General features: G+C 30.8%; 1 protein-coding gene across 1 annotated transcript; it reads left to right on the plus strand.

The window, feature by feature from the left end:
- The first annotated feature begins 11632 nt into the window (after nt 1-11632).
- On the plus strand, nt 11633-12370 carry LOC132619510 (uncharacterized). Its single transcript, XM_060334397.1, has one exon. The coding sequence runs from the start codon at nt 11636-11638 to the stop codon at nt 12368-12370; it is 735 nt and encodes a 244-aa protein (XP_060190380.1). The 5' UTR covers nt 11633-11635.
- The last annotated feature ends 3669 nt before the right edge of the window (nt 12371-16039 follow it).

Genomic DNA, 16039 nt, shown 5'->3' on the forward strand with positions numbered 1-16039 from the left:
GTGGGCTTGCTTATCAAGCTAATAACTAGCATGTGATTATTTTAGTAAAATCAGAACTCTTTATTACAATAGAATATTGTTTAGTTATGGACTCTTTCTCACTGGACTCATTCCGTGATATTTAGGTATTGTACTATTCCCGGTTGACTGAACTTTTTTTTTGACACATAAATAATTCCCTGTTCTTCTTACTTTAAAGTTTAGCCAGCAGTGAGATACTTTAAAATTAACCAAAAATTTATTTATATGTTACTACTTTATCTTTTTTATTCATCTTGGTTACCTGCTCCTACATCGATATGGATGTTTATGAGGGAGCATGCATGCCAGGTACGAATAATTTCAATATTTAAAACTTGAATACCTGCTACCATAGCAATCTTGACAGCTCATGTATTGAATTTTGGCATATCCCTTTGTTAAACCAAAATTAAAACTGTTGGAGCTGATTTGCGACTTGTTTTATTTCGAATGTATTCAGTTTGCATAAGGTATTTGGTATAACATCACAATGTAACATAGCGACACAGTCTGTCAGCAGCGCCAGAATCGGGATTTTTACTAAAGGGATTTAAAATATAAAAAACTAAAAGCATGAAGAAGTCTAAGGGGATTCACCATCTAAAAATAATTTTGACTTCAGGGAAGAAGATTTGAATGAACCCCTAGTGCGCATAGCTCGCAATGCCTGCCAGAAGTTAAAACTTCGTTAGGAATTAACAAAATTTATATGTAATTAAAACTTTGAAAGTGCTTCAATTTTTTGCCTTTCTTTACAAAAGCATTCAATGTTGCCACGGTGAGTCACAATCTTAAGTAATAACTTTTGATTAGACCTTGTATTTATATTTAAGAATTCATTAAATAAATACATATATTTAATTGTGAACTCAATAATTGAAACGAGCTAAGTCTTTGAATGTTATCTTTATGTTCAAGAAAGTTAAACTTGTTCTTTGTCTATTTGAGAAGCCAAGACCATCAATTTTACCTCAACTGTCCTTTAAAGCTTAAGATCAAGATTCCTGCTACTTTGATATATTCCATCAAGAGAAAGGAGGTACACTGGTAAGAAGGCCGACCACATAGGGGGGCGAACCGAAAAGGTCAACTTTTCGAAGAGGACCAATCTTCCGTCCCCCCCCCCCCCCTAAGTTTGAAATTTCTGCTTTGCTTGGTTGGTATGCCTGTCTTAAATATGTATCTGCGTGTCCGTATATGAGTACATCTATAGAAAAAAATTCCTAACACCCTTGGCTTGAAAGCAAAAAATTGAACTCGGCCTCATTCATTACGTAAGTACTACCAAGCATTTATTCAGAGAAAGACCGGCAATAATTTGATGAAATGACTCATGGATAGAAAAAGGGTCAAAAATCGCTATTTCTTGCTGGATTTATTTGGAAGTCAGCACTTAAACTTGTTCATGCAGGGGCTATAATAAGGCACACATATGTTTTAAAATCAAGACATCTAAATTTGAATATAATATGAATATAAAATTTTATAGTTTAATTTGAACAATAAATTCTTTTTTGTTTTTTCAACATCTGAATGTGGATAATTTTTCTTTAGTAAGAACTGCATAATATATATATAATTCAAATAAATTACTAAGTAATAAATATATTATTCACTGAAAATGAGAGAAAATACTAATTTACATTATGTTACATAAAATGTTTATTTTCTCACACTCTAAAATTAAAGCTAGTGTACTGGTGATGGTTGATCGGCAATGATAATATATTATTCACAAATTAAAATATGAGAGAAAATATTAATTTACATTATGTTACAAATTTGTTGCTTTCATAACTCACACTCTAAAGTTAAAAAGCAGTTGTTGGCGGTAATGATATTGTTGGTGATATTACAATGAAATTACAATTACAATTGAAAAATAAAGAAATAAAATTATTTTCGGCTGAGGCGCGGATATCTCGCTCTCTTTGAGGAGATTCAAGCCCACTGCAGCAAATCTACCGGTCCAGCAGTAATCTTTCTGACTTGTCCCCTCCAGGATACAACAGCCCGATCACGTCGTACAACTCAACAAACTCTGGACAAGATGTTGAGTCCAAAGCTCCACCAAAAAAGGAGAACACCTTCTTTCAACTAATAAACTCTCTTTATTTTCCTCACTTTTTAAGAACTCTCCAAAGTATATATTTTTCTCTACCCCCACAAGTTAAGGATGACTAACTATTTATAGCTAGGAAAATCATCTTTGAATTAATTTGATATGAATAGGATAGTAAAGGAGGTAGATAAATGGAAGAATTATTACTTAGAGGTTACAAAAAAGAATGTGCATGAATATTGAGTTAATGGAGAATAATGACTAGAAGGTTACAAAGGAAATAAAGTGACTATTACTAGCCATCAACGTGTAGAAGTAATGAATAGTGGTTATGAAAATTTGTCCACATTCATCCATTTACTCAAATGAGTAACTAGAGAAATAATGCTTCTAACGTGGAAGGTCAATGCAGCATAGTGGACAAAGAAGCAAATGACCCACTTTAATAATATTAAAATGCTCTAAATGTCCTTCAAAGAATGGTCAATGCAGCATAGTGGACAAGGAAGCAAATGACACATTTTAATAATATTAAAATGCTCTAAATGTCCTTCAGATACAAATACACTTGATATGATAAAATGTTAAAAGATTTAGGCCACGTTTGTCCATAGATACAAAAAAAAAATCACTTTTTTTTTTGGAATTTTAGAGTTGGAGTTGTGTTTAGCCATAGTTTTTGAAATTGTAGTTTTTGGTGAAATGTAGTTGTAAAAAAGTGAAAATTTTTTGGAAAACAAGTTTTTTGAGTTTTTGGTATTAAAGTTGTATTCGAAATTTTCATAGTCAAACGTTGATTCCGAAAAAAAAAAGTGAAAAAAAATTCCGTAATAAAATGAATAATTTTTGTGGCCAAACGGGACTTAGATTCAGACCTCCATTAAATGTAAATAAATAAAGGCTTAATACCCAGATAAACCCTTAAACTTGGCATGTTTTGTAAGATATGCATATAAACTTATAAGGTGACCAGATAGACACTTAAACTTACTCAAAGTGTATTTTTCAAGTTTTTCAGTTGTTTTGAAAACAAAAACTATATTTTTCAAACACTCACAATTTTCATGGCCAAACAAGCCCTAAATATATCACAAAATATTTTTTTTAAAATGCAAAAATAAGGCAAACGCATATACATGAGACTATAAATGTGCACTTAAACCAATAAATACTCGCTAATCGCAATTTTGCAGCTTTCAATTAACTCGATTTTTTTTTACACTTGAATAATTAAAAAACAATAACTTTAACCAATAAAAATCCTTAAAAAAAGAAATTTCAAATTAAGAAATTTCTTTTTTTTAAGGATTTTCTTCTCGGCTTTACAGTTTTTTTAATTTGAAATTTCTTTTACACTTGAAATACTGAACTTAGAAATTTCTTAATTTGAAATTTCTTTTTTTAAGGATTTTTATTGGTTAAAGTTATTGTTTTTTAATTATTCAAGTGTAAAAAAAAAATCCGAGTTAATTGAAAGCTGCAAAATTGCGATTAGCGAGTATTTATTGGTTTAAGTGCACATTTATAGTCTCATGTATATGCATTTGCCTTATTTTTGCATTTTAAAAAAATATTTTGTGATATATTTAGGGCTTGTTTGGCCATGAAAATTGTGAGTGTTTGAAAAATATAGTTTTTGTTTTCAAAACAACTGAAAAACTTGAAAAATACACTTTGAGTAAGTTTAAGTGTCTATCTGGTCACCTTATAAGTTTATATGCCTATCTTACAAAACATGTCAAGTTTAAGGGTCCATCTAGGTATTAAGCCATAAATAAAGCTTAACTATGCAATAAGCAATTCCATTGCCCTTTTTTCTTTTTCTTTTTTTTATGAGAAAAGGGATGTAATTTCATAAATTAGGAAACTGAGAATTGGTTATTACATCAAAGTTGGATTGATCACGTAGTGTCGGTTCCAACAAAGTCTTTATTTTGCAATTACATAAAGCAAAAGGAAAGGTGTTTCCAAATGTGGGGTTATCTCCAGTCAAACCAAGTACTCCAATAGAAATTTCTTCCATAGTTTGCCAGCTTGTCTATATTCTTCATTTAATTTTCCTTAATTTAGTTTTATTCCATTAATTTGGAACAAAATATCTATCAATCATGGTCCTGTGGGAAAATTGAACGAAGCTTAATAATACTTCATTTTGCTTCCAAGATCAGAAATCACAACTGTAAAAGGACATATATTCTTTTGATGTAAGAAGTAGTAGTAAAGATTAATGACAAGTTCTATATTTCTTTTTCATTTTTTATTTAACTTTCCAGCGAGCTAGTAGTAATTAATAGTACCTATTAGGATTCATTTGATTAATTAAAGCTTAGATCAATAATCTACATTTGGCTTTATCTTTGCATCTTCATGCTATTGGTCTATTCTCTGGGGCATATAAGAACGTGCATGGCTAGAAATCTCTAATTTTGTGATGATTAAAAGTCATCCGCTCTGATTAAAACAAAGAATAAAGTGCTAAGAACTATTTCACCTTTTCTTTTCTCCCTGTTGTCTCAATCCTTTTGCCAACTGTTGTTGCATTTTATTTCCAGGCTGTGTCTGATTAGTTTCTTCATTGGGGAACTATCGCATTGAACGTGTATACTTCTTCATTCTTTTTTAGTTTTGTCCCTCTAATTTTAGTTATTACTAGATCGTTACTTTTCGAAGTTAAGGAAAATTTTCTATAATGTGTTTTTTATTTTCCTTTTTCTATAAAAAAAAAAAAAAAGAAGTACCCCAAATTAATCTTCTCTGATGAATACCTGCAGCCTCATGACTTGCAAGGGTTGTTTTTGGTTTATTAGTTTCAGGTATGGTTATTTTCTATTGTACTCATATTAACAATACAAAGTGAAGACCCAAAAAAAAAAAAAAAAAAAAAAACTTCAAAATGAAATGCTATGTTATCACTATTCACTAGTATCATAAGATCTCAACAAATTAAAAATTACTCTCCTTCACTTTTCAGGATATATACGTAATTATTTATTTTGATTGGGCACGGTTATGAAGAGTACCTGATTATACGGCATTTCAGAAGCATTTGTCGACAAGTAACCTGGGGCCTATATTTTGACTTTAATGTCACATCAATAACAGGATAAAGCATAGAATTATTGCAAAAAATAAATGTGAAGCCCAAGCCTTTCGAATTGTTAAAGGGACTAGATGCTATGTCCCGTGAGATTCATGGGCCCAATTGTTTCTCTTTTGGTTCTATTTTAATTTTTCGAAAATCTTATTACTGTCTCGATTACTTTGTAATAGTTTGAACAAAATGCGGCGATTGAAATAATATTTTATGAGAAAATGTATAAAATTATTTCAATAGGTAATAATATAATAAACATATGAATTTAAATTTATATAAATTGTACATGTCAATTTTTCAAAAAAAGTTACATTCTTCTTTTCCATGTATAGTCAATGAATAAACAAATAAAACAATGTTTCTTAAAGAGATTATAGAATTGTCATAAATAAAAATGTGGCTACACTATATCTTTTTATAATAAAAATGAACATTTGAATTGTAAAGTTACCAAAGAGACAATGTTTATAGTTAAATTATTACAATTTTATATCAAAAAGGTAATTTGAATTAAATTAACTCAATAATTTATGATTAAAATTTATATATTTAAAAACTATATGAAAAGTATTATAAATTGTAATTTTTCTCATATCACTTTGATAGAAAATTACATTTTAAAATATTTGTTAAATTCATTCAGTTTGAATAAATTGCGATGAAAGGAGTACTTGATTTTAAATACTCATAGTAAAGAGTGAGAAGTAGTCTATTGTCAAACAAGTGCACCACTAACGAAGTCTTTTTTTTTTTTGTTTTTCTTGAAAAATTATTTTTATTACATAAAGGGTAGGGGAAGGAGATTATAACGTGGGAATTCGAACCCTCACCAACAAGGTACAAGTTCAGGTAGTCAATCAACTGAGCTACTAAATCTCTACTAAATAATGTGGCCAAACCAGCGGCTGATACTTTGATTGAAATTTCATTATATATAACCCATAACTCCGTAGTTGTCCAGAAATCAAAATCGTATTTTTTAAGGTCCAAAAATGAAAGCAGAATCAGTCTGATGGATATTAGATATTTGTGGGAGATAAACTTTATGATGGAGCAACTTATGAAATTCTAACAGTGTACATTTGCAGCTTATTGAAGAGAGAACTATTTACCATGGTTAAGTGGTTGGTTTCACAAAACAAAATCTGGACCATTAATCTTTTAATGAGACGCGTGTAAAAAAAATATTAATACCCCTCTGCAGGAAATGGACAGATCCCCTACTGGAGGAGAGCCTCATCCGTAAAGTCTCCATCAATAAAAATTGTGTGAGGCTCCACCCTTTACTAACAAAGTAATCAATATCCATTAATGCATCCAAAGCCCAAAGGAGGAGGGATGAAATTGAGGGATGGGGACGAAATTGTCAGCCAAAATTGAGGGATGGGGACCAGCTATTGAATAGCTTGCTATGAAAAAAGTAAAAAATTTATGATGGTAAAGACTCGATCATAAAAGTTACGTGAAACTTCACCCTTTGCTTGACAAGTAAAATTTTGGATTTCACTAGTATTTTTGTTTAACCACACTTCTCTCTCTTTTATTCATTCTATCATTTTGTCCGCTATTTTCACACAACTTAACAAGAGAAAAAAGGATCATGTGAAAAAAATTTAGTTTTATAATTTTCTCTTCTAAATTAAGCCATACAATTTCATAGTAATAAATATTTAGTTTTCAATAGTAAATTAATTGTTATTTTGTCTTGTAGTTCTCACCTGCTCCTACAAAAATAAAGGAAGCATTTTTTTTTCAAAGTTTTTAAGAATATGCAAAATGTATACGTGTATGACTTTGACTTAAATTGTATTCTAAAAATCAAATTTATTAATTGCATTTCTAAAATACAATTCATAAATCGTATATCTAAAAATCACTTTGTAAAGGACCAACAAAAATCAATAAAATACTAACAGTCCTTATGTCAGAATACCCTCCACTTCAAAATAAATGTCCACTTAACCTTTTTATTTTGGTTCAAAATAAGTGTTTACTTACATAATTAAGAAAGAATTAACATTATTTTTTCAGTTTTGCCCCTATTTACTCAAGGTAATAAATAGGTAAGAGTCTTATTAATAAATGACAGTTTAGTCAAAATATCCATTTTTTCTAATAACTAATATTTTTTTAAGGGGTGTGAAAAAAGCTAAGTGGACATTTATTTTGAATCAGAGGTATTACATTATTTTAAAGCGAAGAATAAACCAACATAAATCGGCAAAAAAATGGATAAAGATAGAAATAGATCTTTTTGATTCTTTTGATCTACTAAAATGTACGAAACCGACAATTGATCAATTATCAATACATAATTGTGTGAATTTTGTAAATGGCATACAACACATGACATAAGGAATAGTTAATGCATTTCTGAAATATTGATTGACCATTTATTACATTATTTGGAAATAATCACTTTGTTAACTACATAAATTATTCAATATTTGCTTGTAATAAATTATATTTTTCATATGGGAGCTAAGTGCTCCAGTCGCCTTTTTTAAATTTTAGAAATGAAATTTATAAATATATTTTATAAATCTGAGTGAAGCTAAATATAGTCTTTCAACATTTTATTACCTCAATTAACTTAAACACATGTATAGTATATCGCATGCATTTTAATATACGTTTTGCATATTTAGAATTCTGATAACAATTGTGCATTAGTGAAGTCAAAAGTTCCATACTTAAAGTACGTTTTAGTCCAATAGGGAAAAAGTACGTTTGTAAAGCACGCATGTACAATATACTTAAAGCGCTGAAATCACTGAATGCCAAAAATACCCTTTGATCAAATGACCAAATTGCCCTCTGAAGGCATGTTGTTGGAGACCTGCTTCCTAGACTCTTATATAGAGTAGTAAAGTTATGTTTTCTTTTTAAATTTGCATCATATCTATTTTAGTATTTTTCAAACCATCCGCAATCAATTTTTTTTATTTCTTGCAAAACAATAAAAATTACTACTGTATTTTTTACAATTTCTCAGGAGGGCAAAATAGGAAATATAAAATAATATATAACTAAATTTATTACTATTTTCTTAAATTCTCACTTTCAATGCCACCAATGCAATCCCCCAATTCATGCACTCTTCTCGACCACGAAATAATAGGGACTTTTAACTGATTATCCAATTGGAGCAAAAAATTATCCACCTATATCGATTAACAAAGCTTGATCATTAAGTAATTACATAGCATAGTTTTGTATGGTTGTACATCGTCGGGTTATGTAACTACATAAATGTATACCCTACGGTATAAAACAGTCAAAGTAGTTGATTACTATTGTATACTATAAGGCATATAACTTGTGAGTTGTTTTTGCTGGATATATATATATTTTAAATAGGCATAAATTGTAATATTTTTAAAATGGATATTTTATTAATTTTTATTGCATAGACATCTTTGTTCTAGACTTCACTTGTGGGAAGTATATTGTTGTTGTTGCTGCTGCATAGACATTTTTGTTAATCTCTCCTTTTCATGAGGTGTCCTAGTCAGTGACACACAAAATATATAAAGGACTAGTCAATTATTGGATTAATTTTTTTTACCCAAAGTAGGTAAAAAGACCAAATCTTGATATGCTAACCCTTTTGGCTGTCAGTGCATGACTCCGCAACTTAAATGACCCAAAAAAAATGGCTATAGGAACTAAAATAACGCAATAATTTTTTTTATCAAAGTAACCGAGCATTAAATTAGTGCACAATAGGACTGAACTGCAAATTTACAGTTAAGTACAGATTTCGCACTAAATTAGTGCACAATAGGGGTTATATTTTTTTTGTATAATTTTAAAGTTCTCAAATTCACGTTTTTTTCCTCCATATTTTGACCAAAGATTAGTTAAGTTTTAAAACTCCGAAATATCAATATCTTATATAGAACTTGATATCTTTTTTTGCTGACAATAATGTCGGCTCATTACATCAAGTATACCTAAAAGTTTGGATCATCGTTTTAGGAGTTGTAAAGTGTCCCGAAATAAGTTTTGTTTGTTTGAATCTTGCTATGTAAAGGTTTAAGTGTTTTATTTAATATTAGTTTAGAATGTCACGCGAGTTATTTATAAACGATAACAAAAAGTAAAATAATATTTATCATTAAGAAATAGATACACAAAAAAATATACTTAATTTAAACCACGCATCATGCACCCAAGTTGTTTTCTCAATGCTCCCACCCAGATTTGATCCCAGGTGGTTGGCATAAAAAATAAGTAAGTAAACCACCACCCCAAGTTTGTGAAAGTGACAAAGTAGACATTTTTTTATTATTTATAAAGTTCACTAATGCCATCTAACTTGTTTTCATAAATTGAATTTTGAACATTGAAATTGACATTCAAAACATCACTACCACGGGATTACCATCTTCAAATATATTTTTTATCACTAGATTTTTACTAAAAGATGAATGAAAATTGTGCACCAATTTGGGGCAAAATTCAAATTGAATGGGAAAAAAGACGATTTTGTAAAAGCTGGTCCGGCCAAACCTCCTTGAGGCAGTTTGCGCAGCTAGATCTCGAAAAAATACGCAAAAAAAAATTAAAAATCGCGTAAATCGGACGTCCGAGTGCAAAGTTATGACCGTTTAAAGTTTCATCAATTTACAACTACTTTTTCTCGGTATACTCATTATTTGATAATTTTAACAACTTAAGTCTACCAGATAAAAAATTTACGAGACTTGCATATCACATTAATTTACTGCGTTATTCAAACAATTTTTTTAATGACGTCATTAACAACCTGCGCTATAAAATAAAACACTTAAACCTAAAAGTTAACAAGTTTCCAAACAAACAAAACTTACTTCGGGGCACTTTACAACCCCTAAAATGACGATCCAAACGTTTATGTATACTTGATATTGAGCCTACATTATTATTCGCAGAAAAAGATATCAAGTTCTATATAAAATATTGATATTTCGGTGTTTTGAAACATGACTAATTTTTTGTCAAAGTATGAAAAAAACGTGAATTTGAGAACTTTAAAATTGTGCAAAAAAAATATAACCCCTACTGCCCACTAATTTAGTGTGCAATAGGACTTAACTGTAAATTTGCAGTTCAGTCTTATTGCGCACTAATTTAGTGCGCAAAAGTTATTTTGGTAACTTTTTTTTTATTGCGTTATTTTGGTCCCTACAGCCACTTTTTGGGCCATTTAAGTTGTGGACTCTTAGTGCATAGCCTTTGCTTAATACAGTCATGTTTTCAATTTGCAGAAATATTTCTCAACTTTTTCATTTTACTTGTTTCCCTTTATTCTTTTCCCTAGTAAACAGAATCCCCCAAAGTTTCATTCAATCCTTTGCAAGAGTTTTGAGGCTTTTCTTCCCTTCTAATTAAGTGGGACTTGAAAGGAAGAAATTGTACAAATAACCCTTCAAATGCACTGGTCTTTAATCTTTATCCATCAAATTGGCTGGTTTTTAATTTTTTCCTTTCAAATCAAACTTATGTCTAGCGGCCATAAGTTCTTCAAAGACAACAAGCATTACTTGTGAATATTAAGATGCGAAGCTATAAACTCATGCCCGAAAAAAAATTGTCCGTTATGAGGGATAAAAGTTAAAGACCAACATAAAATAGGGACAGAAGCGCCAATGACCCACTTGAAGTTGAAAGTCAGTTCAATCAACTGAGTCCATTTGTTTGAGTAAGGGGGACGAGAAACGGATCGTGACATTTAGTGTTCTAATTTCATTGGCCAAAAAGAAGATTTTGACATCATCGTCATTTAAGTCATATTCACAGTAGGTAAAAAAATGTTAGTCCACCCATTTCGGAAGAAAGTTTCAAATGGCTGAATTTTATGCACTGACTAAAGTTTAGCCATTTCTATCCGAAGATGTTTGAACTTCAATTATGTGTATCTTCAGACATTTTTATCTGAAATTGTTCCGAAATGATAAATATGCAAGAATTTAAAAATTGGATACAAATTAAATAGTGGTGTTTTCTTATAATTTTCTTCCATTATTTAACATAATAGGTGATGTCTCATTTTCTGCCTCACCGGCCCAACCAATTAATGACAAATTACCTTTGGATATTTCTCTAAATAGTGGTCAAAACCATCTTCTAACATGACTTGTTGCAATTTGACAAGTCAGGAAATATGTAAGGGTACATTCACCTACCGTGTAGGTAAATTTTGCATGTTTATGTTGATGCATGCTTTCATCTCAATAACTAATACATTATTCAATGCAAATAATAATTATCATTCTTCCTACGTGATATTTCATTTTATATATCATCCAATTTCTTCACGAATCACTGACATGCACACTTTCATTATTTCATAGTTTGAATTCTCTGTTTTTTTTTTCCCCCACTTATCTTTTTCTAGTCCAATTACTTCACACTTAACAATCAGCTTTGGTATAATGAACATCACCATTGTTATGGATGGTTATGAATTTTCCATGGAAGTAAGACCTCAAGAGTCAATTCTCGAAACAAAACAAAAAATACAAAACCTCCTAGGAGTACCAGTGGCTTCACAAACTCTCTCAATATTAGGGTTCGACTTATTGGATGGACTCGACATGCAAGATTATTCAATAATTACTCAAGGTACAAAAATCCAACTAACCATCCAAAATAATACTACTATTGGAGAAACATCCTTACAGCAAAATATTTCTTCAAAATTCCAAATTATTGTCAAAATGTCATCAAGAAAATTAAACATAGACATCGACAGTACCGAAACTGTCCGAAGCCTAAAAGAAAAAATTCACATAATTGATGGAGCCCCGATAAAGAGAATGTCTCTTTGCTTCTCTGGAAATGAATTAAACGATGAATATCGGAGTTTAATCGAGTATGGGGTTCAGGAATTTTCAGAAATTATTGTGTTTTTAAAGACTATGTCACGTATGGTTACTGATCCGCCTTCAAGAGGACTAAGCCTAGTAGTGCAAACTTCGTCTAGTTTGCTTAATTCAGCAAAAATTCCAGTGGAAATGAGTGACTTGGGAACTGTTAATGATTTGAGACAACTATTACTGGATCGAAAAATTCTGCCTATGGATGAATATATTTTCATTCACAAACAAAGGATTATGAGGGATGGTTGTAGTCTTCGTTGGCATGGTGTTGAAAATGGGGATTTCGTTTATGTTTTTAAGGGGTCTGTTAGTAGGGAAGGATGTTGAGACAACACCTATTATATTATAGGTAAAACTATGTTATCTACTAGTACTATTTATATGTCTTATTTTTCTATTTATGTAGCAGTAGATATATTTAGCGTATTATAGAGGTATGCTCTTACATCCGCTAGCAATTTGTGAGTTGTTACATACTCATTCCGTCTTAATTTATCTGATACATATAGTTTGACGACTGAGCACAAAATTAAAGGAAGAAAATCTTGAATCTGCCTATATGGCCGGATACAAAAGTTTTGAATATGTGATTATAAATTTTTCTCATTAAGAGAAAAATGATGATTTCAAGTTAATTTTGTTTCCAAATTAAAACATGGGCAACTTACAGGAATAACTATCTTTTAAGGGTTGTTAACAATTAGTAGCTACCTTTTATTAATTTACAATTCGTAGCTAGTTTATGGCAAATTCGTTGTATTTGAGTCTATTTGAATATTTGAATACACTGTTAAGTTGTATCCAATCTTATCTAATGTCACGTGCATTTGGTTGTATTTGAATACATTCAACCTTAATTTCTCTGAATACATTCAACCTTAATTTCTCTGAATACATGTGTATTCAAAATAATTGTATTCCAGTACATTTAAATACACGACAGAGCTGTGTATTTTATTGTATTTATATATTGGTGTATCCTTTTATTCTGGTTGTATTTAGTTCTATATAGATCATTCAAACAACACATACAGTCAAATACATCTAGTTTTCCCTAAAATACAATTAGCCAAATACATTAAACTTATACTTACACTAAAAAAAATGACGAAATACACTCAAATACACACAGATCTACAAAAAGGAAAAGAAGCTATGGATTCCGATCAAATCTTCGGTCAAATATAAAAAATTACACTAAAAAAATGATGAATACACTCATAACTAATATACACGAAGGAGAAGAAGCCATGGATTCCGTTCTGACGAGGCCAATGTGTATAGATTTTTCTGCTCGTACTTTGTCAAATTATAGTAAAGTTTAAGATATCGTCCCACAGAGATTGGAACCACCTATGCTACAGATTTGTATTATCTTTATTACTATTTGAAAGAATCAAATTGATGAAAGATGAGTTTTTGAAATTAAAATTACTTAAATTAAAAACAAATCGCTTCCGGAAAAGTTATATATAAAAAGAGTTGGGAACTGCTGAATTCACTTGATATATTTTTACAATAAAATCTCAGTTTCTACATGCATTTCTCTGAGGAATAATTGCTTATTACTAACCGAACCCAATACAGCCTGTCGGAGTATGCCTCTCTGAAGATATGATAAAGTGGAACAAACATCCAAACAATACCAATTCTAAACTTTACATCTATAACAAGTATCTACTTAAGCGAAATTACGCTAAAGGACTCATACAGTCATTACTTTAGACACTAGAATATTACCCAATTTAGATCATGATTGACCATTCACACGAACTAAATAGTTTAAATGCATACAAACAACGCAAACCATATGTTTTTTATGAAAAATAAGTAAACTAAGAGTTTAACTCTCACTTGCCTTATAAGTGGTACGCAAACGTCTTGAAACGCCAAAATCTCTTCAAACTATATCCGATAGCCTCAGTCTATTCAAAATATAAATAACAAGTCCAAATTATTCAAGAGAAACTAATCTCATAAGGCCATAATTGTAAGACACCTTGGGTTCAAAGTCCAATAATTGACATGCTATTAGTCGACTACTCCCTTCAATCACTCACATATTAAAAAAACGCATTGGTTTTAAAAAAATGGTTTCCCGACAGACTATGGTAAGAGATTCTGTCTTTCTAATCTTTACCAACCCATGAGTTGTAATTTATAAAACTAGTCTGATGTATTGCAGAATCCCCAAATGAATTCTATGTGCAAATCAAAGTGGAACTATAATCTTGAAAAGTTGTCCATTATAAAAAAAAAATTTATATTGCTATTCCCAATGCCTATAAAACACAATCACTTACCCCATAATCATTGTGTTGTGTCCCCCAAAAAGGTAAATTCTTTACATTATGTCATAAAGAATAAAGAAGTAACTCTATTCTCATTTTAATTCAATTCATGAAACATAGCTATAGAATAAAGGGAAAAGGGCCTGATTTACCCCTCTACTTTGAGAAAAGGTTCATATTTACCCCTCGTTATACTATCAGGCCATTTATACCCCTACCGTTACAATAGTTGAAATATTTGCCCCTATTTTTAACGGAGGGGTAAATATGAACCTTTTCCAAAGTAGAGGGGTAAATCAGGCCCTAAAAAATAAAACACCCTAAAGTTTCCAAACAAAACTTACTTCGGGTACCTTTTCAACCCCTAAAATGACTATCCGAACGTCTACATATCCTTGATGTATTGAGCCTACATTATTGTACGCAGAAAAAATATCAGGTTCTATATAAAATATTGACGTTTCGGAGTCTTGACACACCACTAATCATTGGTCAAAGTATGAAAAAAAAAACTAAATTTTTTCAACCAAAACTTACTTCGGGTACCTTTTCAACCCCTAAAATGACGATCCGAACGTCTACGAATCCTTGATGTATTGAGCCTACATTATTGTACGCAGAAAAAAATATCAGGTTCTATATAAAATATTGACGTTTCGGAGTCTTGACACACCACTAATCATTGGTCAAAGTATGAATAAAAAACAAAATTCGGTCAACTTTATTTTTTGCAACACTTAGTGTTATTTTTCATACTTTGACTAATAATTAGTCGTGTGTCAAGGCTCCGAAACGTCAATATTTTATATAGTATCTGATATTTTTTTCTGCGTACAATAATGTAGGCTCAATACATCAAGGATTCGTAGACGTTCGGATCGTCATTTTAGGGGTTGAAAAGGTACCCGAAGTAAGTTTTGGTTGAAAAAATTTAGTTTTTTTTTTCATACTTTGACCAATGATTAGTGGTGTGTCAAGACTCCGAAACGTCAATATTTTATATAGAACCTGATATTTTTTCTGCGTACAATAATGTAGGCTCAATACATCAAGGATATGTAGACGTTCGGATAGTCATTTTAGGGGTTGAAAAGGTACCCGAAGTAAGTTTTGTTTGGAAACTTTAGGGTGTTTTATTTTTTAGGGCCTGATTTACCCCTCTACTTTGGAAAAGGTTCATATTTACCCCTCCGTTAAAAATAGGGGCAAATATTTCAACTATTGTAACGGTAGGGGTATAAATGGCCTGATAGTATAACGAGGGGTAAATATGAACCTTTTCCCAAAGTAGAGGGGTAAATCAGGCCCTTTTCCCTAGAATAAATTTAGCATAGTACCTGAATACGATAGTTGGGACTTCTACTTCTCCCACTCTCAGTACACGTTACCAAATCCTCTCCTGATGCTACAATGTTTCCTTCTCAATACAAGAAATTTTTCTAATCCCTAATAACCTCTTAAACGTGGCTTGCGATTTGGGGGTGACTCGGCCCACTCCTTCTCTTTAAAAAAATATTTAAGTCCTTAATTATTCAATTTATGTAATGTGATATTGGCCCATTATCCACTATTAGCTGACTATCTCAAACTATATATATATATATATATATATTACTAATACTTTCAAGAAAATAAATAAATATAAGCATATGATGTGGACTATATTCTATAGTTACACCTCCAATATGAAACCCGTTAAAATTAG

The sequence above is a fragment of the Lycium barbarum genome, chromosome 11 (assembly GCF_019175385.1).
Source record: "Lycium barbarum isolate Lr01 chromosome 11, ASM1917538v2, whole genome shotgun sequence".
In the NCBI taxonomy this organism is placed as follows: Eukaryota; Viridiplantae; Streptophyta; class Magnoliopsida; order Solanales; family Solanaceae; genus Lycium; species Lycium barbarum.